General features: G+C 36.3%; 2 protein-coding genes across 3 annotated transcripts in view; one reads left to right on the top strand and one right to left on the bottom strand.

Annotated features, from left to right (window-relative positions):
* SLC25A12 (solute carrier family 25 member 12) overlaps positions 1-25119 on the top strand; it is a 174111-nt gene that overhangs the window by 4577 nt on the left and 144415 nt on the right. The gene's annotated exons all lie outside the window — the stretch shown is intronic.
* The window catches only part of HAT1 (histone acetyltransferase 1), a 43404-nt gene continuing 27493 nt past the window's right edge, over positions 9209-25119 (bottom strand). For both annotated transcript variants that reach the window (XM_090280737.1, XM_090280739.1), the window contains exons 9-11: positions 21911-22062; positions 18262-18378; positions 9209-9500 (exon numbers count right to left, since the gene is read on the bottom strand). In XM_090280737.1, the coding sequence (XP_090136863.1) occupies positions 9333-9500; positions 18262-18378; positions 21911-22062 (437 nt within the window). In that variant the 3' untranslated portion in view covers positions 9209-9332. The remainder of the gene's footprint in view (positions 9501-18261; positions 18379-21910; positions 22063-25119) is intronic.

Below are 25119 nucleotides of genomic sequence, written 5' to 3'. Positions count from 1 at the left end.
TCTTTAAAAACATTTTAAAAATACTGAAATGTATAATACAGAAAGTAGAAGTGCCCCCGAAAAGCCCTCTCCAGGTCATCACTGTTAACAAGCTGATGTATATGCACCCAGACTTTTGTCTACACGTATGTCATTTGCTGGACTTGCTAAGGAAAGGTGCCTGTTTTTACTATGACCAGTCATATATCTACATTTAATAAAAGACAGGAATCAAGGCACACCACATGCAAAAGGGCAGGAACGCACAATATTACCCGTCTTCACTGTAGTCCACTGTGCATTCTCCTTTCTTCCTTTTGCCTTCACCCTGCACTTGTTTCTCATTTGTGATTGTTTCAACCCTTCTGTAATATCACTGATTGTTTTGGTTTTTTTCCTTCCACTCCTGAAGTGATGGCACATTCCTGGTTACCTCTTATATTTTTCCATCTTTGCTTACTCTATGATTGGATTTATGGTTCTGTGTTTGCTGTTTAATTTTTAGTGTGTTTGAGTAAAAATATATCATCCTTTAAGATTGTGAGACCAGTTCATAGCAAAAGCAGTTTGACTATGTCAGAGGTTGAAAATATTTGTGATTTTGATATTTCCTGCACATCAGCATGAAACAGTACTCCTTGGTCAGTTAACAGTTATGCAAAATACACTGCAGTAAGACTCTCCAAAGTGAAGATGATGAAATAACAAGGGATTTAATAATAGAAAAAGAAAACCAGCTGTATGTCCCTTTCTTCCCTCCCACTTGCCGCCTCCACTCCCAAAACTGGCTGACAAACTAAGCAGTAGTGCATTTCTTAACTTCTGCTTGCTTCTCACTCAACACGTTCTATATTCAAAACAGAAACTGTCCAAGCAATCAAGAGGGCAGATGCTGCCTCGACCTCTCTTCCCATTGAGCGGAGCTCCTGTGTGCTCACCCATCCACTTTAGCCCAGAGAATAACCTGTCTGAAGAGCATTCTCCACATCTGAAGCACACACAAACATCATGGCATTTTCTTTTGCTTGGTAAAAGATAAAGGAAGAAAAGCCGCAGCTGCTCTAAGAGCAGACAGCAAACAAGCCTCATGGTGGTGGCCCCCTGACCTTCACAAAGGGGATTCGGAGATCTAGGCAAACAAACTGTACAGCCCAAGACTTTTGCACAGATTCACCTGCCAAAATTATTAATTAAAAATCTAAAGATCTGTCCAGGTGAACTGAGTCTAACCAAAACACATTTTCCAACTGGCCTTTTATTAAGTTGGACGAGAGAATACAGTTGAAGAACTGGAAAGGGCTTCGAAGATCACCTAATCCAACTCTAACTCTACCCCTTCCAATTTTAAGATAGACCCAAGAAGGTTGTAGGAGAGAAGATTCACCCCTGTTCTAGCCTGTGTACATTATAACACTGCAGGCCTTAAAAAATATTTTTACAAGACATTTATAAGGCACATCTTATGCCCATAGCTCTTCAGATATTCATAAGAGATGACATTACATTTTTATTGCATTATATTTCTCCACAGGGTTAATGGGAAGCCCCAAAATTATGACATGAACATCTTCAAAGTTTTGGTTTTATACTTAGTGTCTGTTGATTCATAGTACCAGGGTGTCAAAGGTGGAAATAGTTTGTTTTTGGTAGCCAAATCAAGTGCAAGTAAACTATGATTCCTTTGAAATCAGTTTCCAAAGAAGATGATAATTACACTTTTTTTTTTTTAAGAAGGCTCTTCACTATCATTTCTTTTGGCAAATTCTGCCTTGTGAAAGTCAGGCTGTGCAATCTCACTGTATAAAGGTACAATTTGTCTGCTTCAGATAAACATTTAACCTTTTTCCTTGTTACAGTTGTATCTCGTTTGACAAATATATGGAGCTTTGCTCTCTGAACAATATAATATTATTTAAACAAAATTTTACTTCAAAGTAACATGCAGTTTCAAAAAAATTCAGTAATAACAAGGTTTTCAGTGAAAAGCAAGTCCCACATTCCACCTTTTCCTAGTCTGACTCCAGATTTAACCACTTTGAACTGCTTTGTTTCTGGTCATTGCTCAAAGCCACGCCAACTGTAGTTTATTATATTTGGACTCTGACTTTCTTGTACACTCTTTTCCCCCCTGGAGTTAATAGTTTTCTATTCTAATTTGGACCAATTACTTTCTTAGACATGTGCTTCAGTTGCCATGCTAGTATTTCTTTTTATTGGATTCAATTTTACTGTTTCTTGTACTGTATTCCACATCTTACTTGCTCTTTGATTTCACCTTCATGCTGCTAAAATAGATCTACAAATAACTTTATCAGAAAGTGTGTGAAGTAGGTTTTATGGTTTCTTAGATTTCCAAAAGCACCTTTATTTTGCTCTCACACTTGACTGATAGTTTGGGTATAGGACTCTTTAAGTTCAAAATAATTTTCCATCAGAGCTTTGAAGACACTATTCCATTGTATTTTAGCATGAAGTGTGGCTGAAGTTTAATGCTATATAAATTCCCTCTCTTCTACCAGGTTTTCCCTTCTGAAAGCATTTACAATCTTAATTTATGCTCAGTGTTTTGAAATTTAACAATTTAGTCTATATGTAGATCTTTTCAGTTAAGTGGTTTAAGTGTAAGAATGCCAGTGAATTGTACTGCCTGGGCTAAAATCTCAGCTCTGAAACTTACTATGTGACCTCCGGCAATAACCTCACTTGATAATACCTAACTTCACTTGATAATACCACGTGTGTCAGAGGGTTGTAGAAACTGCGATGACTGATGCAAGTGCTTAGTGGATAATAAGCACTCAGTGGATGTTAGTGATAATAATTTAATATTACTCAATCTTCAGTGAGCGCTTCTAATTTGAAGATCCATTTCTTCAATTCTGAGGAATTATCTTCTCATTCTTTGATAATGTCTTTCTGTTTGCTTTTCCTGAAATGAAAATAAGCTGGCTATCAGATTTCCCCCATTGATTTATCTCTTCGCTCCTATTTTCTTTCTTTTTGATGTTCTGGGAAATTTCTTCAACTTTATACCCCAAGTTTCTGCTGTTTGAATTAGAGACATCATTTAAAATTTCTAAGAGCTCATTCTTATTCATGATTGTTCCGTTTTCATAGGAGTGTTTTTGTTTCATATATATCTTTTCCTTACAATTTTTATTTTGAAAACTTAAAAACACGCAGAAAGGTTGAAAGAATCGTACAGTGAACACCTGTATATACCTTCAACCTAGATTCAATGATTTAAAATTTTGTGTCACATTTGCTTTCTCCTTCTGTTTACATACATAGATATGTCTAGGTGTATATGTATGTATAAAAAAAAAAAAAAAAACCTCCGCTGCCTTGCGGCATACCTCTTCAGGGGAAAGGCTAAGGGAGTAAACCCCGACAGAAAATCCGGAGCCGGAGTCCCTAAGGCGGTTTGACGTTGTAGTCAACACCGGCAACTCCTGCGGCGCACCTGAAGCCAAGCTGTATTGACTCGTCTTTCCCTTGGGCCCTTCAGCTGCGAAGAGAGGGGGGGTCTGCTGCATGGGCAACAGCAGACCCTCCATATCACCCTGCCCAGGCTCTGTAGCTTCAGCTTCACTGGAGAGGACACTCCAGCGTCATCGCAAGATGTCGATTCAACACGGGAGGAGACAGATACCGTGTCACTCCCGAGTCGGACTGCACAGCCATTCTCGGCGGTGCAGATGGACTCTTAAGAAGCTACACCATCGTCTCTCAAGACGGACGGCTGCCGACGACGATATGTATGTATGTATATCTGTATGTGTATATATATCCCACATATACATCCTTTTTCCTGGACCATTTGAATTGAATGTGACCTGCAGATGTCTTGACTCTGATCCTAAATTCTTGAACATGTGACTCCTAGGAATAAAGACATTTGCCTACTCCCAGCGATTTTCAACATTTTTCATCTCATGGCACACAAACTCGTCGTCGTCGTCGTCGGCAGCCGTCCGTCTCGAGAGACGATGGTGTAGCTTCTTAAGAGTCCATCTGCACCGCCGAGAATGGCTGTGCAGTCCGACTCGGGAGTGACATCGTATCTGTCTCCTCCCGTGTTGAATTGACATCTTGTGATGACGCTGAAGCTACAGAGCCTGGGCAGGGTGATATGGAGGGTCTGCTGTTGCCCATGCAGCAGACCCCCCCCCTCTTCGCAGCTGAAGGGTCCAAGGGAAAGACGGAGTCAATACAGCTTGGCTTCAGGTGCGCCGCAGGAGTTGCCGGTGTTGACTACAACGTCAAACCGCCTTAGGGACTCCGGCTCCGGATTTTCTGTCAGGGTTTACTCCCTTAGCCTTTCCCCTGAAGAGGTATGCCGCAAGGCAGCGGAGGTTTTTTGGAGTCAGAGTTTTCCTTCTCTGATGTACCCTGACTGGAAGATCGAACCAGCGACACTTAGCTCGCAGGCCGACGCTCAATCCACTGAGCTAAACCAGCCAGGGCCAGCACACAAACTACTGAAATTCTGTGGCACTCCCCAAAAGTATATTTTTTGCTTATCTGACAAAAAAGTGATATAATTTTTATTTGCTCACCATGGATGGCTGTTGTTGTATTGGTGGTTGTCACTTTTTAAATTTGACAGTTTAAGGGAAAAGAGGTCAGTACCCCGACTAAGTAGTCAGGTTTTGTGTGTTTTAAAAATCTTTCTGCATACCAATGTGCGGTGTATACTGGTTGAAAATTGCTGTCCTACACAATCACAGTATTATCTTAACTGTGAAATTTAGCAAAATTCTATATCATCTAATAGAGTCCATATTCAAATTTCTCTATTGTCTCAAATGTGTGCAAAATCTACCAAAATACAAAGCATCACACCCTTTCACTCAGTGATTCTATCACTATCTTGCATACATACTCTCACATGTACGAAATGGGTCTATACAAGAATATTCACTGTAGCACTGCTTGTAAGATAGAAAACAACCTAAATGTCCATTAATATAGGATTGAGTTAAATACAGTGAAGTCAAACTATGAAATATCAAACTATGGAATATTAGAATGAAGGTGTTTAGAGTTGAAGTGTTCTAATATATAGTAATAAAGATATGAGGGAAATTTAACTAGAAAATCCTGAGTATTGCATATATCATTATTTGCATTAAAGGTTTATGGATGTTTACAGACTATTCACTCTGAGGAGAAGAAACTGGTAAAAGTAACTGCCTCTGGAGAAGTGAATTGGGTGACTGGGTGGAAGGGAAGGCAACTTACTCCTCATAAAATACCTTTACTCCTTTTGAATTTTATGCTATGTCCACATTACATAATAAAAAGTAGTGCTTTCAGTGGAAGAATATTCAGTCCCATGTAGCAGTGGTTCTCTACCAAGGGTAATTTCTCTGTTTAAGTGGATGCGCACAGTTCAAAAGTCAACTGTATTTCTGATCCACAGTTGGGAATCTGCATATGCAGAGGACTGACCTGAACTATATGTGGATTTTATTTTATGTGGGTGGGTGGCTCCCCTAACCCGTGTTGTTCAGTGGTCTACTGTACTTACCCATATATACATAGCATATGTACAAGAATATGCACTGCAGCATTGTTTATAATGGAAAATATTAGAAACCACCTGAATAACAGGGAACTGGTAGAGTAACTTATGGTATACCCATACAATTGAATACCACGTAGCCATTAAACAAGATAGTCTTCAAGATATTAAGTTTAAAAATAAGTTAGAGAACAATATATATGGGAGGTTACCATATGTATGGTATATGATATACATATATGCTCATTTATGCATATATATCTGTGAAAGATATGCAAGATATAACAAAGAGGGTGTATTCCCCTTTGCCTTTTTGTACTACATGCATACTGATTATATATAGACTACTCTGCTCAAGTAATGAGTAAATTAAATGCACTATATAATTCCATTGCAACACATAAGAATGAAATGTATATTACAATAAAGATGTAAACCAATATGGAAACACAGAAAAATTGAAAAGTTGGAAATGTTGAGGAAATTAGGAACTTCAAGCCATACTTGGAAGGAGATACCAATAATTTCAGTCATATAATCAAACATCATTTTCCTGTACTTGCTCCTATAATGTCATAAAAACAGAGGACGGTTGGTGACTGCCCATTTGGTGACTAGGGCAAATGTTATGCAAGTGAGGTTATTTCCTAGATGGTGAGGGGGAAAAGCCCCTCTCGTGAAGTCTAGTGGGCCAGCATGCTTCAGCCTCGCTTGTCCTACTTGATGGAAGATGAGATGGAGTGGAGGTCAGGAGGCTCTAGTCCTGGCTTTACTAGGAGTTCATAGGTATGACCTTAAGCAAGATGGATCTCTTGTCCATCTATAAAATGAGTATAGATCCCAAAAGACAAAGTTTAAAAAATCAAATGGAAAATTCCTATCAGGAAAAGAATTTCACAAAAACATGAAAAAATATTCAGCCTTCCCATCAAGCAAAAGGAATATAAATTTGAGATTTTACCGATTAAAACAACAAAAACATCTCATGCCTTTGAAATTATGTCAAAGCCAATGTACACATTCATATCTATTAGTAATTTACAAACCATTCTGGAAAATGTGGCATGTTTATGTAACTGAGCCATAGAGATATTCCTACCAGAATATGATATTCCTACCAGTAAATGCATTTCCCAGGAATTTAAGGATAGGACTTAACAAGATACAAAAATATATATACACAGAAACAATTCACTTGAATGTTGTCTATAATAATAAAAGAACGTAGGTAAATGGCTTAATGTGGGCATATGAACATGAAATATTGTACATGAGAACTATTTTGAACACTGGAAACCCATTAAAAAGAAACTACCATGTTCAATGCATACACAGATAATAGACAAATGGAAAATAATTTCATTTAGAAGGAAGAATTATGGGTACCTTATTTAATCAGCATTTAATAGTTAAACTAGTTTTTAAATTTGAACAAAAAGAATTTAAGAATAAATTTAAGGAATTAAATCATTTAACTATAACGTCTATGATTCGAATCATTCTGTTATGGTGTTTTGGGCTTTGCTGCCAACTTTCTTTTAGTGGACAAGGATGGCGGTAGATGAGGTAAGTCTTCAGAATAGACAAGGTTCTGGTACAGCAAGCTGGGGCCCCTGCAGTTAGGAGGCAAGTAGGGACATAAATAGGTTTTTTTCCTCTCACACAAACTAATTCATGTATGAACTATGAAGTTTGTGTCATTTACAAAAATGCTTTATTTTAGATATATCCCACATCTATCCCCACAACTGAGTGTACAAGCTTCAGGAGAAAAGGCGTGAAAAAAGTAAATACAGATCTTAGAACAGGGAGGGAGCCTAGAGATCATTCTAGTACCTCATTTTACAGATGAAAAAAACTGATGCTCAGAAAGGAAATATTATAGAGAAAATGCAATTTGAAGAAGACAGTAAAAATTAAAGGTAGTAGAGGGAGGAAGGGCTGGGAAAATGGTAAAGGCAACAATACAGTAGACATGTATGTGGATGATAAAAGGGGTGAAAGCTGCTACCAGAGGGTGGCTGTGTTAGGTTTCATAGGCCTATACATCTGTCCTGGCATTTAACTACCCTACACAAGGTGCAGACCTAACTACTGGACTTTTACCTGTCTAATGCCAAATGAAGGTACAACCTTTCAATTCCCAGACTAATGCTAAACCAGATCTTTATCCATGAACTGAACATAGAATATTGCTGAAAAAAAAAGTACAAAAATTGGTGTCACATTGGCTTTTACAGGTAAGTTTCTATATAACAGTATGTTGAAAGGTTAATTTGTTTAGATGGTACTGATTTTTTTTTTTTTCATCTCAGAGTACATCTTTAGGTATCAATTGTGAGTGTTCAATAAAATTTAGCTAGTATAGATGGAAAACAAATTGCTTTCATAGTTTCAGGAAGGATTTTACCTGAACTAGTTTATTCTATCTGTAACAAATTGTGTATAAACATATACTCTCAGAAATCAGAAAGCTTTATCTATATATCAGCTTCTGAGGGGATGGCTTAGTGTCCTTGCTATGCTGCTGGCCACAGCTATTTTGTGTCCAGAGGGTAACAGTTACTTTGCTCATCCCGTTTGTCAGGTTTTGCTGATGTGAAGCTGATGTAAGGACAAGGTAGTGCTTGTCCAGGTTGGGATTTTGCCTTAAGCATTGAATAAATTAGATTTTAAAAGTAAAGTTCAGCCCTGGCTGGTGTGATTCAGTTGGTTAGAGCATCATCCCATGAACTGAGAAAGGTTGTAGGTTAAATTCCCAGTTGGGGAACATATGAGAGGCAACCGATTGATGATTCTCTCTCACATCAGTGTCTGCCCCCTCTCACCCCCCTAAAATCAGTGAGCATGTCCTCAGGTGAGGATTAAAAGAAGAAAAGCAAAGTTCAAGTTATATCTCATTTTTAAGGTTATACAATAACCTTACCTACTGGCACACATTCTAAACACCAAGCTTTTACTTTTATGATTCTGTATCAAGTAATTTATACTCTACTTCAATAAAAATAAAGTAACACTATATTAAGCAATTTACCATACTTTGGTTTCTTTCTTATTAGACTTCAACATCTTGGTACCCTTATAGCAATTACAACAGATATACACCTCAATTTACATAAGATATAGTTCAATAATGGTGTGTAAATTAGAGTTTTAGAAACTGATTTTTACCTTATCTTACATTACTATTATTTATAAAACATTTATGCTAAAACTTCTAAATTATCTTCAAGTAATATTTGATGCCAATATTTAGGTTTTAGGCTGTTATCTAGTTTCCCCTTCTTTCTCAAATGGTTAACAGGAGTTTGTTTAAAACAAAACAAATCCATACTAGGAACATTTCTATTTAGAAAAATCACATAGGCAAAACAAGATTACTAAAAAGGTCTTAAGAGAAATGTATTTTAAAGGTGTCACATGTAAAATCATAGAAGCACAGTGTGGGAAGAATAATAGAAGCTGAAAACCTAAAGTTTTTAACAAGACTGAAAAAGTTTAATAACCGTGAGTATTTAAGAATCATATCATCACATTATTAACATATCACAACTAAGCATTTATTATACTGTTTAAGAAGGGAAGCAATTGCAGTGGTATTTCAGAAGCTATATCTTTCTTAAAAATGTAATATATGTTCATAGACTCTAAACAGTATTTTAAAATATACAATCTCTCGAAAAGAAAATATCCAACTAAAGATAAGATAGATAACTTTTAATGTAAGTAAAATGTTACAAGATTTTAAAATTAAAGTAATCATATTTTCCACAACACAATGCACAGAAATTTGCAAACTTCCTGTACAGATGAGTCTAATCTTTCTTTACTCTTGAGCAAGGCGTTCAATCACACGTCGGTAATCTTCCACAAGTTCCTGAAAGCTTTCTTCCAGCTGTTCATGTTGCATGCTTATTTCTATTTGGTTCATCTGGTTTGTCAGTTCTTCTGGTCTGAGACATTTTCTCATTTTAGCAAGATCTCTCTGCTTTTTCTAAGCAAGAAACACAATTATTGGTTAAACTAAAAAAGCTGATAAAATTCTAAGAATGTAAAGAAAATAAGTCTCCAATATTAAAAATAATAGCAGTAGGAATATGCCCAAATTTGCCCCATAGTTTTCTTCTTAATGAAGCCTAAACATGAAATTAACCATGAATTAGAATCCCTCTAAAAGGAGTTAACCAGAAGACCTGGAATTTGTGTCAATTGATAGTTAATACAGATATGTGACTAACACTCCCCTCTCCATAGCACAAAAAATAACTGGCCAGTGCAGACATGCAAATATTTCTTTAATTAATAAAATATATTAACTGAAGATGACTGAGATTAAGCACTATTATTCATTTCACTATTCAATCATTAATTATATTAATTTTAATTCTAAGCTGGTTTCTTCCTGATACTAAACTCATTTCTAAGTTCCTGTACCCAGTGATATATTTATGGACTACAAATCAAATTTAACATAAATTGCTGGAAGAGCTTCAGAAAGATAAACCCAAAACTGTGACACTTTAAGCATTTATTGAATCTGTACTATCCAGATACACATTATCTTATTAAACTCCTCCCTGTTTTACTGAGAAGGAAACCACCACTGAGGAGTTGGCAGCAGGGAGCTGGTAACTTTTAAGCAGGACACTGTCAGATCAATACTGTGTCAGTGATGCTGAGCATGGGACTAGAGGGCCAAGTTAGCAGGTACTGAAAGAATTCAAGTGAGAGATGACAAAAGCCTAGATAAAGTCAGTAGCAGCAGAGATGGAGGGCACAGGGAAGAAATGTCGGGTGATGTGAAGAAAGAAAAATGAATGATTCCAAGATTCTTGGATGAGAGGACAACACAGCAACAGAAGAAACTTTCTTCCATTTTGGATCAACTGTTCTAGATTACTATATCAATCCTCTTTTACTAGAATATATATTATAATAAAGAGCTCACTCTACATAGAGATCAGAAATTACATATATTAACTCTGTAATCCTAACAACTGATAGGTACTATAATTTTCTTCAATTGAGAGATGAAGAAAAAAGGGGTACAGGGGTTTAACAACTTGTCATGGAAGTAGAAAGCTGAGATGCCAGGATTCAAACCCTAATGATCTTGTTGGAAGTCTGTATTTTTAGTTCCTATATCTCACTGCCTTTCAAATGAACAAAAAGAAAAACAAAACAACCCCCTCCCCAAACCAGTATCTTAAAACCATCCTAAAAACAAATAAATGCCCATTAAAGGGAACTCTAATAATTCTGGAATATTGGGCACACGTGTCATGATTACTGCTTAAAAAGCTCAATATTAAGCTAAATTTATAACCACAAACTTTTAAAGCAAAGTGACCACAATAAAGCTTGAAGATATGTCTATACTGCAATATGCTCTCTGACACTACAAAAAAATTAGGTTGATACTGGATCTAAATTGGTGGAGCTAATTAAATGAGGCTGCTATAATCAGAAAGAAAAAAATTAACTTCATTAATATAAGATGCCCCTCTAAAGAAGTGCTTCTCAAACTGGAATATGCACACAGATCCCCGGGGGACCTTGTTAAAATGCAGATTCTGATTCAGTAGGTCTGGAGTGGGGTTAGATCTGCATTTCTAACAAGCTCCTAGGTTATGTTAATGTTGTTGATTCACTAACCACTTTCATTATTAGTTTTACTGAACTGATAAGAATTCAAATTTATTGTCCTAAGGCCAGGAAAGACGGTGTATTTCTTACTCTTCAATAACATGGATGACAAAACCTTTGCTTCTGCTCTAATAATGATTATTTTCTGTCAAGAGGTATGATCACATCATATAAAAGAGAACCTAACTTTAGGAAACAGTTCAGGAATTAAAGAGTATAGCATCAAAAACTTATTGTGGTGTGCCCTGGCCAGTGTGGCTCAGTTGGTTGGAGTGTAATCCCATAAACCAAAAGGTCGCAGTTCAATTCCTGATCTGGGCACATGCCTAGGTTGCATTTGGTCCCTGGTCCAAGTGCCTATGAAAGGCAACTGACTGTTTCTCACACTGATATTTCTCTCCCTCCCTTCCCCTTTCTCTAAATAATCAGTGAGCATGTCCTCAGGTGAGGATTTAAAAAAAATTTTTATTGTGGTATGTGATAAGAATATAAGCTATTTTTCTGAACTGCTAACCAGTTGTAACATTTATTAGGTAATCTAACCCCACTGCTTGAAGATGCTTCCAATCATATTAAATTGTTAAATATCTCTAGACAGTTCTATTCCAAATAATCTACAGAATTAATCATGTGCCTATAACATAATGTTTCAAATTATTATGTTGTTTTTAATTCTCTGAGAGCTGACTTCCTCCAATTTATCTCCCCCTTCCTTACCACCTTCAATGCCTTCACTGTCAATTTTTTTCAGATGGATGTCAGAATTAATCTCTATTGTAACTTTAAATGGTATGGCAGTAAATCTATGAATTAAATTCAAGAGCTGCAAGTACTTAGGAATAAAAAATAATTGTAACTTCATGGAAAAAGTAAAAACTATAAATAAAGTTACTCATGAACATGTAAGGTATGATTCAATTTTAAAAATAACTAATTTAAGGTATTTATTTTTTACTAATCTTTAATATTCCTTGAACTATATATTCCACAAACTATATATATATTCCACTTTGTATATTACAAATTAATTGTTTTAAAATTTGTAAAAAAAGAACTTAAAAAACTGATTTGGGGTTCCTCTATCTAGCAAAATGACATACACTGGGATTACAAATGAAATACTGAAAGACAGAACTCATGAATATCAGAATAGGCATTCTATAGGCTTCAGAATAATTTCCTCCCTCCAAAAACAAACAAAAAACTTAATTCTTTCATGGCTCAGAACTGTTGATAATTTTAAATATGGTATTAATGTCAATTTATGTTAACATTTGGCTTATATGAGAATTCATTTCCAGAAAATAATTATTTTTCTTGCTTAGTTTTCATGGGTTTCAAGAGGGTTTACAAATATAATCTCAAAAATATTACCATCTCTAAAGTTTCCTTAATTTCCATCTGCTGAACTAGTCACTTGTGAAGTACAGAGATAACGTTCTTTTACAAAATTTTTAAAATGATAATGGTGTTGAAAGCATTTAAATTCGAAAAACTTAAAAAAAAAAATCTTTAAAAACATGCACAGTGTACGAGTATTGTATTTCTTTCTGTTTAGTTGCTCACTATGGAGCTCTGCATTTCCATTTTATAGTAAGTTATCAACAGTCACACAATCTGTAAAAGGTAGAACTAGACCTCAAAACTGAGTTTCCTGATTCCAAACTCAATGACATTATAACTAAATTTTATGTTTGTAAACCAATTAATAATTAAAATATGCCTATGAAACAATATAAAAGGTTTAATGCTAAAACCGAGCTGCTGCACAAATTTTTCCTTTTTTTGGACTAATTGTTCAAATATATCTTTTCTTGAACACTTGAAAATTATTTCTATTCTAGAGCTTTTTTGTGTGTGCTTTGAAAAATGATTCCAGTTAATACAGGTTATTTTTATCTCTTCTTGGCACCGATACAAATGAATTATCGGTGCTTAAAGAACTTTTAGAGTAGGTACAAGTACTTCTAATATCTACCTAAATAATTCCTTAGTAGGAGAGTGTTAAAGCTGATACATAAACTTGATCCCTCAAATAAAGGCAGCACAGAATTGCTGGATTTTGCTATCAATAAAGAAGCAATTTCATACACCAGTAATAACTTAGCAACAATCAAAATTCTAATTTCTTTTCATAAAATATATTAAAATAAAAAGGTAAACTTTACACTCCAAACTTTCCCCATTAGGCAGGCATACATTTTAGAGGACCTAAAAAAAAAAAAAAAAATCTAAACTACATTCAATAGCTGGCAATTTTACTTCATTCTTAAATGTAATTTTGCACTTGAAAATGCTGGGATAACACAACAAAGTACATAAATATCAGCTTGGAATAACAAACTGGAGAAAATAATGTGTATACATTCAACAAAGAGATCTTACCACTCCTCCCATGCCAATAGGACATTAAACTCATTTCTAAGCTTTCCCAAAGTTTATAGGAGGTTTCCTATCATAAGCATTGTGGCCTTCAAAACAGAGTAGCTGAGGGGGACCCTCAAGCTTTCCTGGTTTTCCCAATGGGATAGAATACTGGATAACTAAATTTACTTAAAAGTACATTGCTGTAAGTAGGGTTTGCACAAGTATCTGAAAAATTTGTAATTTGCTTATGAGTGCAAGATAGTGATAACCATTTTGGCTGTTAAGAACCTGAAGAGTTTTAAAACCAATTTTTGGTTGCCTTTCAGGTAGGTGAAGTTGCTGGACAGGTGAGGATACTTAGTAGTAATATAAAAAATCATTATCATTTTTTAGAGTAGAAAATACTTGCTTTTATGAACTATAGAAACCCCCATTATTTGGCATAACTTTGTGAATACTATTTACACTCAGAATTCATCATCCCCTTTCGCTAGTCTGCCTATGTAAAATGTCACAAATATCTGAGGTGTATAATTCAATAAATTATTTTACTGGGGAAAAAGTTTTAATACTCTTAAATGTCATAACTCTAATTATACTGTTCTACATACCCAAGTTTCATCATAAAGAAAATTTCTAGCAAAAAAAATTATTATTAAAGCTCAAAACCTTTGGAAAATACTATTTCTACCAACTTTCTGATATATCTGAATTGATAAACATCAAAGAAAAAAAGCTATTTCAGACAATTTTTGGGAAGAGAGACCATTATAATTTATCACGACCTGTTATATGTAGATAAAGACAGAAAATTAATCCACTGAGTTGCTTAATAACTCCATGAAGAACTATATATATGTATATATATGAATTCAAGATAAATGATCATTTGTTATCATTTTTATTTTCAGAATATATGTTTGAACAGAATTACAATGACAAGCCAAGAAATACAGTTGTACTGAAGAGTAACAAGGTGTTACCTAACATACCATCCACATTCAAAACATTAGCTCCATAAAACAGAATCAAACAAAGCTTGAATTAATGTAGGAAAATCAGAACTGTTTACTTGATATATTAATTACTCATTAGTTATTTAAAATTTACCTTCTCCTTCAATATTAAGACATTTGGATTTGTCATTTATTGTGTTGTATAGCTGTGATGCTGTATAAGCTTACAGGTATAGTGTATAAAAAAGCAGCGACCACATGGCAGGTGCTCAATAATTATTTGTTGACTAAATTAACAAATATTCTCCCTAATTAGCTTATTGTCCTGCTGCAACTATTATAAGAAATCCCTTGCTCTGGCTGGTGTGGCTCAGTGGATTGAGCACTGGCTGGCAAATCAAAAGATCGCTGGTTCGATTCCCAGTCAGGGCAAATGCTTGTGCTGCAGGCCAGGTCCCCAGTTGGGGGTGTGTGAGAGACAACCAATAACACATCAATGTTTCTCTCCCTCTTTTTCCTTCCCTTCTCTGTTTAAAATAAATAAAACAAATCTTTTATTTTTTTTAAAAAAGGAATTCCCATTCACACAAGTTGGCATGGACAATAGCTACCTTAATAATGACCAGACCTTATCTAGGAGAGGAAATATTTGACTTAAAGGAAAATACTGGAGATGACAATAAAAGGAGGGGAAGGGGCAAGAAGAAAAAATGTTTTTAAAAGAGGTAATACTAAGTTGCAAGTTCAGCTATGGTAAAGTACAGAGGTTATAAATGGCACACAGGCCATATTTAGGAAAGCAAACAATTTATGAGAGGGGACCTCAAAAATCCCAGAATTTATTTATAAAAAAATGTGTATTTATTCTTCCACATAAAAACTTCAGCAACCATCAAAGTACTCTCCATCTGAGGCAATATTTTTATATTTTATTATGTTGTTAGAGTAGTTTTGATTCTTCTCCCCTTTGCTCCCCTATGCCCCATACAACCCTTCCCTCCAGCAAGCCATGGGCCATGTATATAAGTTCTCTGGCTTCACCCTTTCCTATATTATTCTTAACTTCCCCCTGTCTATTTTGTACCAATCAATTATGCTTCTTAATCCCTGCACCATTTCCCCATTTCTCCCCCTTCCCCCTCCCAGCTGATAATCCTCCAAGTGATCCCCATACCTATGATTCCATTCCCATTCTGGTTTGCTTAGTTGGATTTTGTTTTTATTTTTTAGATTCAGTTGTTGATAGTTGTGAGTTTGTTGTCATTTCAGTGTTCATAGTTTTGATCTTCTTTCTCTTAAGTCCCTTTGACATTTCATATAATAATGGCTTGGTGATGAACTCTTTTAGCTTTACCTTGTCTGGGAAGCACTTCATCTGCCCTTCCATTTTAAATGATAGCTTTGCTGGACAGAGTAATCTTGGTTGTAGGTCCTTGCCTCCCATCACATTGAATACTTCTTGAAAGTCCCTTCTTGCCTGCAAAGTGTCCTTTGAGAAATCAGCCAAAATAGTCTTATAGGCACCCCTTGTAGGCAACTCTCTGCTTCTCTCTTGCTGCTTTTAGGATTCTCTTTATCTTTCATCTTTGGCATTTTAATCACGATGTGTCTTGGTGTACTCCCCTCTGGATTCAGTTTGCCCAGGACTCTCCGTGCTTCCTGGACTTGTATGTCTATTCCCTTTGTAAAATTTGGGAAGTTTTCCTCCATTATTTCTTCACATAAGTTCCCCATTTTTTGCTGTTCCTCTTCTGGCATCCCTATGATTTGGATGTTGGCACGTTTAGAGTTGTCCCAGATGTTTCCAAGCCTCTCCTCCTTTTTTCCAATTCCTGTCTCCTCACTCTGCACTGGTTGACTGTTTTTTTGTTCCTCATGTTCCAAATCATTGATTTGAACCCCAGTTTTCTTCCCTTCACCATTGGTTTTGTGTGGATTTTCCTTCGTTTCACTTAGCATAGACTTCACTTCTTCTCTTACGTGTTTGCCTTACTCAAGTATATCTGTCAGGCCTCCGAGCATCTTTATCACCAGTGTTTTGAATTTTGCATCTGTTAGTTGGCTATCTCCTCGTCTGTTAGGTTGGCTATCTCCTTGTCACTCAGTTCTCCCACTGGAATCCTGATCCGCTCCCTCCTTTGGGCCATACTTCTCTGTCTCCTCATTCTGACAGGCTCCTGTGTTTGTTTGCCTCTGTGTCTTAGGTAGAGCTGTTGCTCCTGTTATGTTGCAAGGGGCGGAGCCTTAAGTATTCATCAGTAGAGGGTAACCTGTTTCACCACGTTGTGGTGATGTATGTGGGGGAGGGGTCCGAGAGGGAACAGTGCTGCTTGCCCAGCACTCGCTCCTTTTCCAGGCACTTCTCCCACTTTGTATGGAACTGGTGCCTTTCTAGCTGATACCCTGGCCGTCGTTCCCAGAGTGGGTGGGTCTGTGAATGTTCTAGGACTGAGGGGGCCCTTTAAACAAGCGGACTCTACTGAGAGACTGGCAGTTTCTGCTTCTGCCCCAACCCCCACTGGTCTGCACAGTCAGAAACAATGAGGCTTGATTTTCCCCCAGTGCTGGGACTGTGAGCTGCGGGACTGTGAGCTGCGATGTCCGGTGAGGAGCTGGGAATGCTCCCCAGGTATCCCTCCTGACTTTTTTCTTTATATCTTTGTTTGTTGGACTTCCATATGCAGTTTTGTTTTCTGGAACTTCTGGTTGTTTCTAGTTTTGAGGTAGCTGTATTCCTTCTTATTTGTGGAGGGAGATGCAGCTTGTCTGCCTACGCCTCCATCTTGGCCAGAAGTTGATGCAATACTCTTATTGAGACTTTTTTCCATTGTTCAAAACAGGTTTTGAACTCTGTCGATTTTGATGCTTTTTAATGCTTCTTCCATTTTTTGTTTCACCTCTTCCATACTGGCAAAATGTTTACCTTGGAGGAATTTTTTTTTCCATCCAAGAAAACAAAAAAAAGTTGTTCGGTGTGAGATCAGGTGAATAGATAGGGTGGGAGCACAGGAGTACTGCTGTTTTTGGTCAAAAACGGAACACTCAGCGTGTGTGGGCAGGTGAGCTCGTAAATTACCTGTCTTGAAACGGGCAAATGTGTTGCAACAGTCTTCAAAAATAAGTTCACGAAAGCCTAACACAGCCTCTCACAATAATGCCAGCTAGGACACTGATATACAGACAGCTTCCTAGAACACTCACTTAGAAAAGGAAGCCTATACTACAAAGGGCCCAGCCTCCAGAAGATAATTCTGTTTCTTGGGGTGGGTCCCCCCTCATATATAACAAATGGGAAGACAAGAGACTTAGAAAAAACGAAAGTAATTTGTTAGAGAAGAGTCTGGACACTAAAATTTTTAAAAAACACATACAAATCAATGAAAAAATAACCATGGGTAGATTATCCTTGGGGTTAGTTTTTAAGTGAATGAAACAGATTCATAGCTTACACTGGAAAATTATAACAGTGAAAATTCTTCTAACTAATTGGGAGACTTTTTTCATTTTTTCTTTTTAAATTAATAAAATCATCTATTAACATATGCTATTGTTTTTCACAAAATCCATTGTAAAGGATCAATAGGTTAGGTAACAGATCTTTTTTCCCAACATTTGGTCATTTTAGCTAAGAAGCCATGGGCAAACCACACACCCCTATTTTCACTTTTGTAACACTTAATTTGGCAAAATGATTTGGATTTTCCCATACACTGGCATTTGCTAGACTTTCTTCTCTATTTTAAACAAGGATAAAAATATAATGTTTAAGACTCTTGAAAGTCCTACCTTATATGGGCTAATTAGTCTTCTTTTAATATCCAATCTATAGCTTCTGTATTGTTCAGCATCACTCATGTCAGTTACCAGTAGTCGAAGAATTTCATAAACCCGTCTAGCATGTTGCTAATAAATAAAACAAAACAAATCAATAAACTTTTTATATTATAAATAGCGACACTTTCCCAAAAGAACACAGGATATACTGAATATATGCTATGGTATGGGAATTGTGTCAGGTACCAGATCAAAAGCAGTAATATTGAGTCTCTGCCCTCAAGGAGCTAGCAGTCTAGTGGGTAACACAAATGATTGAGGTATATTTAATGTAATGATAGAAATATGAATAAGGTGTTATGGTAGCATAGTCTGGGAATGGAAGAAATGTTATAAAAGGATTCCTAGGGGAATCCTGAGCTGAATCCTAAAGGGAAGGGAGTATGCCATTCCAGAAAGGAGGACACAATGTATGTGTGCATGTCCACACATGCACATGCCTGCAGAACAGAAAGAGCTTGACAGTGCTGAGCACAACATGAAAAACAAGGTGCGGAGGAAGTGAGGTTGGAGCAAGGGTTAAAGAGCTGGACTTTTATCTAGTAGGTGACAGAAATGGGGAAGTGAGCAAAGTGCGCAAATTTGAATTTTAAGTAAGGCATTCTCTCAGCTACATAGAAATGGTAGCAGAAAGAAGGGCAAGCAGACCAATTAGGAAGCTGAGCTATTGAATCAGGCAAAATATAATGAGGGCATGAACTGAGACAGCACAAGTAAGAATACTAAGGGAACAAGAATTCTAAAAATACAGAAGAAGAAAGATTAGCTGTGGAGGAGGGTGTGGAATGACAGTGAGTTTTCAGTCTAGGAGAGATTTAGGAGGCAGAATGTATAAATATGAAGAAAATTCTAGTTTAAAGGTATGGACTTAAGCAATATCAGCATATATGCAACAGTCAAAATCATAACCCTGATTAAGATTGCCCAGGGAAAGCATACACAATGAAAAGAGGGGAGAGGTCAGAACCCTGTAGTACAGTGACAGTTAAAGGGCAGGCAGAGGACAGAGAAAACATTCCAAGAAATATTAGAATTAGGGAAGTTTTGTATCACTGAAGACAAAGGAGTAACCCATAGTTTTTGTGTTGTTTCACTTATGTGTTTATTGGGGGTGGAGGGAGGTCTGGTATTGGTAGGTTGGAAAGAGGATATTTGACCTTTCTTGGAAGGGTCACCTGAGCTGAGCCTGAAAAATGAGTACTATCTGGCCAGGGAAAGATGGAAGAATAGGAGAAAAGATTATTAAGGACAAAGGGAATAGTACACATATGTAAAGGAACATAAAAGGAAGAAGGATGTACCAGAGCTGGGAAATGGCAAGAAGTTCCGCAAAGCCAGAGCATGTAGGAAAGTGGTAGGAAGCTGAGGCTAGCAAGGTCGGCAGCAGGGTCATGATTATGATGGGTTCTGAAAAGCATGATTTTAAAAAATGTGTTTATATTCCTTTCCCTTTACAATTTGACCTATTATGCTCTGGCCATGTGGCTGAGTTGGTTGGAGCATCATCCCACACATCAAAAGGTTGTGGTTTCAATCCCCAGTCGGGGAGCATATGAGAGGCAACTGACAAGACTGTCAATTGTTTCTCGTATCGATGTTCGTTCTTTCCCCCTCCTACTTCCTCTCTAAAATCAGTAAACAAATCCTCAGGTGAGAAATAAGAAAAAGAGGAGCTATTCTGATTAATAAAGGTTGAATACAGTCTAGATATATCAGTTATTTCTAAAACATATTTTATCTTAAAGTCAGGAAGCTATTACAGTGTTTTTAATGCAGGAGTAAATGGAAAGTTTCAGTTCAAATAAAGTTGCTTGGGTCAGTGATCAGGAAACTTTTGGCATACTTTTGGAGTTCACGAGGAAACTACGGAAGTGCCATTGGTTGTCTAGGAATGTTTTGTTTATTAAACTTAATGACAGGTGTTTCCTTTGGTTGTGTGGCATGTGTCTTTGGATATCGTCTTCTTCCCATGATCCTTCTTTCCAGCTTTTAGTGATATTTTGTTTGCAAGGAACAGTAAGAGTAATTCTCACTGCGGGAATTATTGAATGGTGTAGTTTTTCTGCCTCCAAAATTTTAATTTCTGCATGAGCCATGGAAGGATAGCAACCTCTAGTAGAATATCCATATGCTTTGTTATAGTCTTTGCCTTAATTTCAACTTTTTGAACTGAATTTCTCTGGGATGTGAACATCATTAGGCCAAATAACACAAAAAGGTCTTTGAATTCTTAAACTGAACTAACAAACTGCTACAGCGCAACTCTCATGCAGATCTAACATTTGACTATTGGAGCAATGGAAGTAAGCATGTATCTTTTGTTCATTTTTATAGAACTTCTTGATACTATATTGGATTTACCTGCAGTATGATTAGCTTTAAGTGTTTGTGCTTATACAGATAGGAGGTGCTATTTCTTTCCTGTTCCTGCAATCTTTAAAAAATAACTTTTTCCTTAAATTATGTTTTTGATAGATTTATATCAACTGTGGGAAATTAACCACAAAGCTTATAATCTTCCCTAAAAACAACCCAGTCATTGTAAAGAAGACCCAAGACTTACTGTAGAAATATTTTCCCAAGGAATTAGGAAAGGAAAAATCACATAATATTCTCAACTCAGATCCACTTCAAACAAAAAAGTGATACCAATGTAAAGTTTAGGAGTTTGCACTTCAAAAATCTGACATTCCTTTAAATTACCTCATGGAATTTTTGCTAAAATTCAACAATGCAGAAATTCACAGTCTGCTTTATTGTAGATGTGAAATGTGAACCCCTGTTTAGATATTAGTATTAACTAAACCATAGTGACCTAGACTGGCCACATTAATGCTTATAGTTGGATCTTCATGCTTCCCATGAAAAAGAAAATCACTAAACTTTTTTGAAAAACAATATTTAAAATGTCACAGTTCCAGTATTGCAATTATCAATGTAAAGTGCATTTGATGCTTATTAATTAAAATTTTCCCAATTAAAAAAAAAGATGATCACAGTGGTAAGAAGAAAACCAGGAACCTGTAGTGTCTCATAAGCCAAGGGAGAGTAGGTCAACAGTATCAAATGTTAGTCATTATTATTGGAAAACTTCATTCCATATACTTTCATAATCTAAATCCTACCCAGTGTAAACCCAAAATACAGTACTCTGATTCCCTTGCTTACGTAATATAATAAAGTCCTTCCTCTCAACTCCCATGCTACTTTTCTTGAACCGATCTTAAAATTTAAATAAATATAAAGTGAAAGTTAAGTGTTTTACTTCAACTCTTCTCCCTGCCAATACTGTTTCCAGGATTATTATTTACTTTACTGGTTTAGATAAACATTTTCTTAAAAAGCAAAAAAAAAAGATCGTACTATCCATTCTGTTCTGCATATTACACTTAGTAGAGCCATTAAGTCAATTATCTTCTCATTTTATTAATGAAGAAATTGAGGCACAAGAGGTAAACTAAATTGCCCTAAGTCACAGAGCGAATGGTGGAGCCAGATTTGAACCTAGGCAATCCTGTTTCAGAGACTATAATCTTAACTGTTATTTCCCATACATGTAGTCTTAATGTATTTGCAATATTTAAGTTATGTACTTAAATACCTTATTTATTTTGAACTTCTGTTGTGTCTCTCTTGCCATATCTTCATTGAATCCTTGCATTAGCTTTTCCCGGGAAAAACAAGGCAAATCTTGACAAAGCTTCACAAGTACAAAGTCTCTTAATTTCACATAGCTTTTGGATGGATCTTCCGCTAAAGACAAAAGCAGAATAACATTTCCTTTACCTAACGTAATGTCTTCATCATTTGCAAGCACAATATACACACTAGGCTAGAATGGCAAATATTCTTCAAACAATTATACATAAACAAAAGTGACAATGTGAAAGGATTATTCCTTACAAATCAAATAACAACACTATTATCTTTGCCAAATAAAATTATAGGTACAATCCTTTTGCAAAGACACACAAGGTCTGTCTGGAGAAAGTCCGGCCATTGTTAATGTAAGAACTGTTTGTGCATCATCAATGTAACCTGGCAGCCAAGGGGAGTGGAGTGGAATGTGCATACATGAACAATGATGACTTCACTGTACTAGTCAGTGGCAGACGCCACTGAGTGAGCATGTGTTCTCTGTGGCTGTCACATTCAAAATGACTGAGAAAGAGCAATGAATCTGCATCGTATTTTGCATTGAGCTTGAACATTCTACCATGGAAACTATTTGGATGATTCAGAAGGTTTTTGGGTACAATGCAATGAGTGCAGTGCAAATAAAAGTGTGGTACAAATGCTTCAAAGATGTTAAAGAATCTGTTGAAAGTGATTCACTTTCTGGAAGGCCTGCAACAAGCAGAACACCTGAAAATGTTAAATGTGTACAGGTTGTAACCAACAAAGATCGCAACTGACAGTGCGAGAACTAAACTAAAAGCTGATCTGGGGATTCCAAAAACTACTGTGTGAGATTTTGATGCAGGACCTTGGCATAAAACATGTCGTGGCAAAATTCAAACTGTGGCTTCTGCTACCAGAGCAGAAGGAACATCGTGCTGCAGTTGCTATTGCCTTGATTCAAATTGCTACCAATGAACCAGATTTCTTCAAAAAGGTCATAATGGGAGATGAATTGTGGGCCTACAGCTGTGATCCTGAAACAAAGGCCCTGTCGTCCCAATGGAAGTTGCCTGGTTCTCCACGCCTGAAGAAGGAGGGGTAAAGTAGCAGCAAGATCAAGATCATGTTAACTGCGTTTTTTTTGATTGGGAAGGTGTTGTCCATCACAGGTATGTCCCTCCAGGCCAAACAATTAAAAAGGAGTACTATCTCAATGTTCTTCACTGAGAGATTCAATATGACAAAAACAGCCATAGCTATAGGCAACTGGTGACTGGCAGCTTCAACACAACAATACACCCACTCATGCATCAGGTCTCATGGAGAGATTTTTGGCAAAACATCAAATCACCCAGGTGACTCAGCCCCCCTATAGCCCAAATCTGGCACCCTGTGATTTCTGGCTTTTCCAAAACTAAAATCACCTTTGAAAGGGAAGAGATTTAAGACCATCGATGAGATTCAGGAAAATATGACGGGGCAGCTGATGGTGATTCCAACAAAGGATTTTGCAATGTTTTGAACAGTGGAGGAGACGCTGAGAGAACTGTGTGAGGTCCCAAGATGCCTACCTTAAAGGGGACTGAAGCATCATTGTCCTATGTATAATGTTTCTTAGATCTTCTTCAATAAATATCTGTATTTTTCATATTACATGGCTGGACACTTTCTGGACAGCCCTGGTATGTTATTTGTGAGATTAGAGCTACTCCTTTCAAATGTAAATAAGAGATTCAATTTTGGATAATTCCAAATTTGAGTACTTTGATATCTCAGGATTCTAAAGCTCAATTTATATAACTTCCTTACTTTAATTCAATAATCTTTCTAGTCTGCTATACGTCTTTCACTTTATTAGAATTCTTCCTTTTACAAAAGCAAATTTTTATTTAGAGAGTAAAATGAGAATATGGATTTGATCCTTTCTTCACTGCATCTGAATAGCATAAATCTTACTTTTTGTTTGTCTATGTTTGACTAAGCAGCAGACAAGGAAAACATCAAAACATGATGGGTTAGAAAGCATACTACACAATCAAAGAACATGAGTTTGAGTCCCATTTCTGTCATTCACAGGTGTAGGGCCTCGGGCAAGTCACCTCACTTCTCTAAGTCTTCATTTTCTGATCAATAGAGGGCTTGAAACAAAGAATGTTAAAACCTGAGCTAATTCATAGATCATAAGACTTAACATTATTGTAATATCAATAATACTCTATAAATTATTCAATGCAATCCCTATCAAAATCCCAGCTGGCTTTTTTGTTTCAGAAATTAACAAACTCACCCTAAAATTCATATGAATATGCACAGAACCCAGAATAGCCAAAACAAACTTCAAAAAGTACCAAAGTTAGGATTCATATTTAATTTCAAAAATTAGTACAAAGCTACAGTAATGAAGTTGGTGTGGTACAAGCATAAGGAGAGACATGTAGATCAAGGAATTGACAGTTAAAAATAAACCTATGCATTCACAGTCCAAATGATTCAATGAGGGAAAGAAGAGTCTTTTAACAAATGATTCTCAGACAAAGGGATTGCCACAAACCAAAGAATGAATAAACTAAAAATGGATTATAGACATAAATGTAAAAGGTAAACCTATAAAACTTGTAGAAGAAAACACAGGAGTAAATCTTCATGACTTCTGGTTAGGCAATGGTTTCTTAGATAAAACCAAAAGCACAAGCAGCAAAAATAATAATAATAATAATAAATTGGGGTATATAAAAATTTAGAACTCTTGTGCTTCAAATGATACCATTAAGAAAATGAAAAGACAAAACCAATTTTTAAAATAACCCAATGTTTAAAATGGGCAAAGTTTCTGTATGTGCATTTCTCAAGAAGATATACAAGTGGATATGAAAAGATGCTTAACATCACTAGCCATAGGGAGATGAAAATCAAAATCAAATGAAATACCATTTCATGTCCACTAGAATGACTAGAATAAAAAAGACAGTAAGTATTGATGATGGTGTGGAGAACTGAAACCTCATACATTCCTGCTGGAAATGTAAAATGATAAGCCACTCTGGAAAATAGTATGGTGGTTCCTCAAAAGGTGAAACATAGTTACCACACTTTCTGTAATTTCTACTCCTAGGTATGTCCACAAGGCATATGCAAACATTTCTATTGTCAAATGCAACTCTTCATAATTCTAGAAGAAAGAGATCATTG

The sequence above is a fragment of the Furipterus horrens genome, unplaced genomic scaffold (assembly GCF_987537825.1).
Source record: "Furipterus horrens unplaced genomic scaffold, mFurHor1.1.pri manual_scaffold_1, whole genome shotgun sequence".
NCBI lineage: Eukaryota > Metazoa > Chordata > Mammalia > Chiroptera > Furipteridae > Furipterus > Furipterus horrens.
Note: the sequence above shows the minus strand (reverse complement) of the source record. Positions and strands in the feature narration are given on the sequence as shown.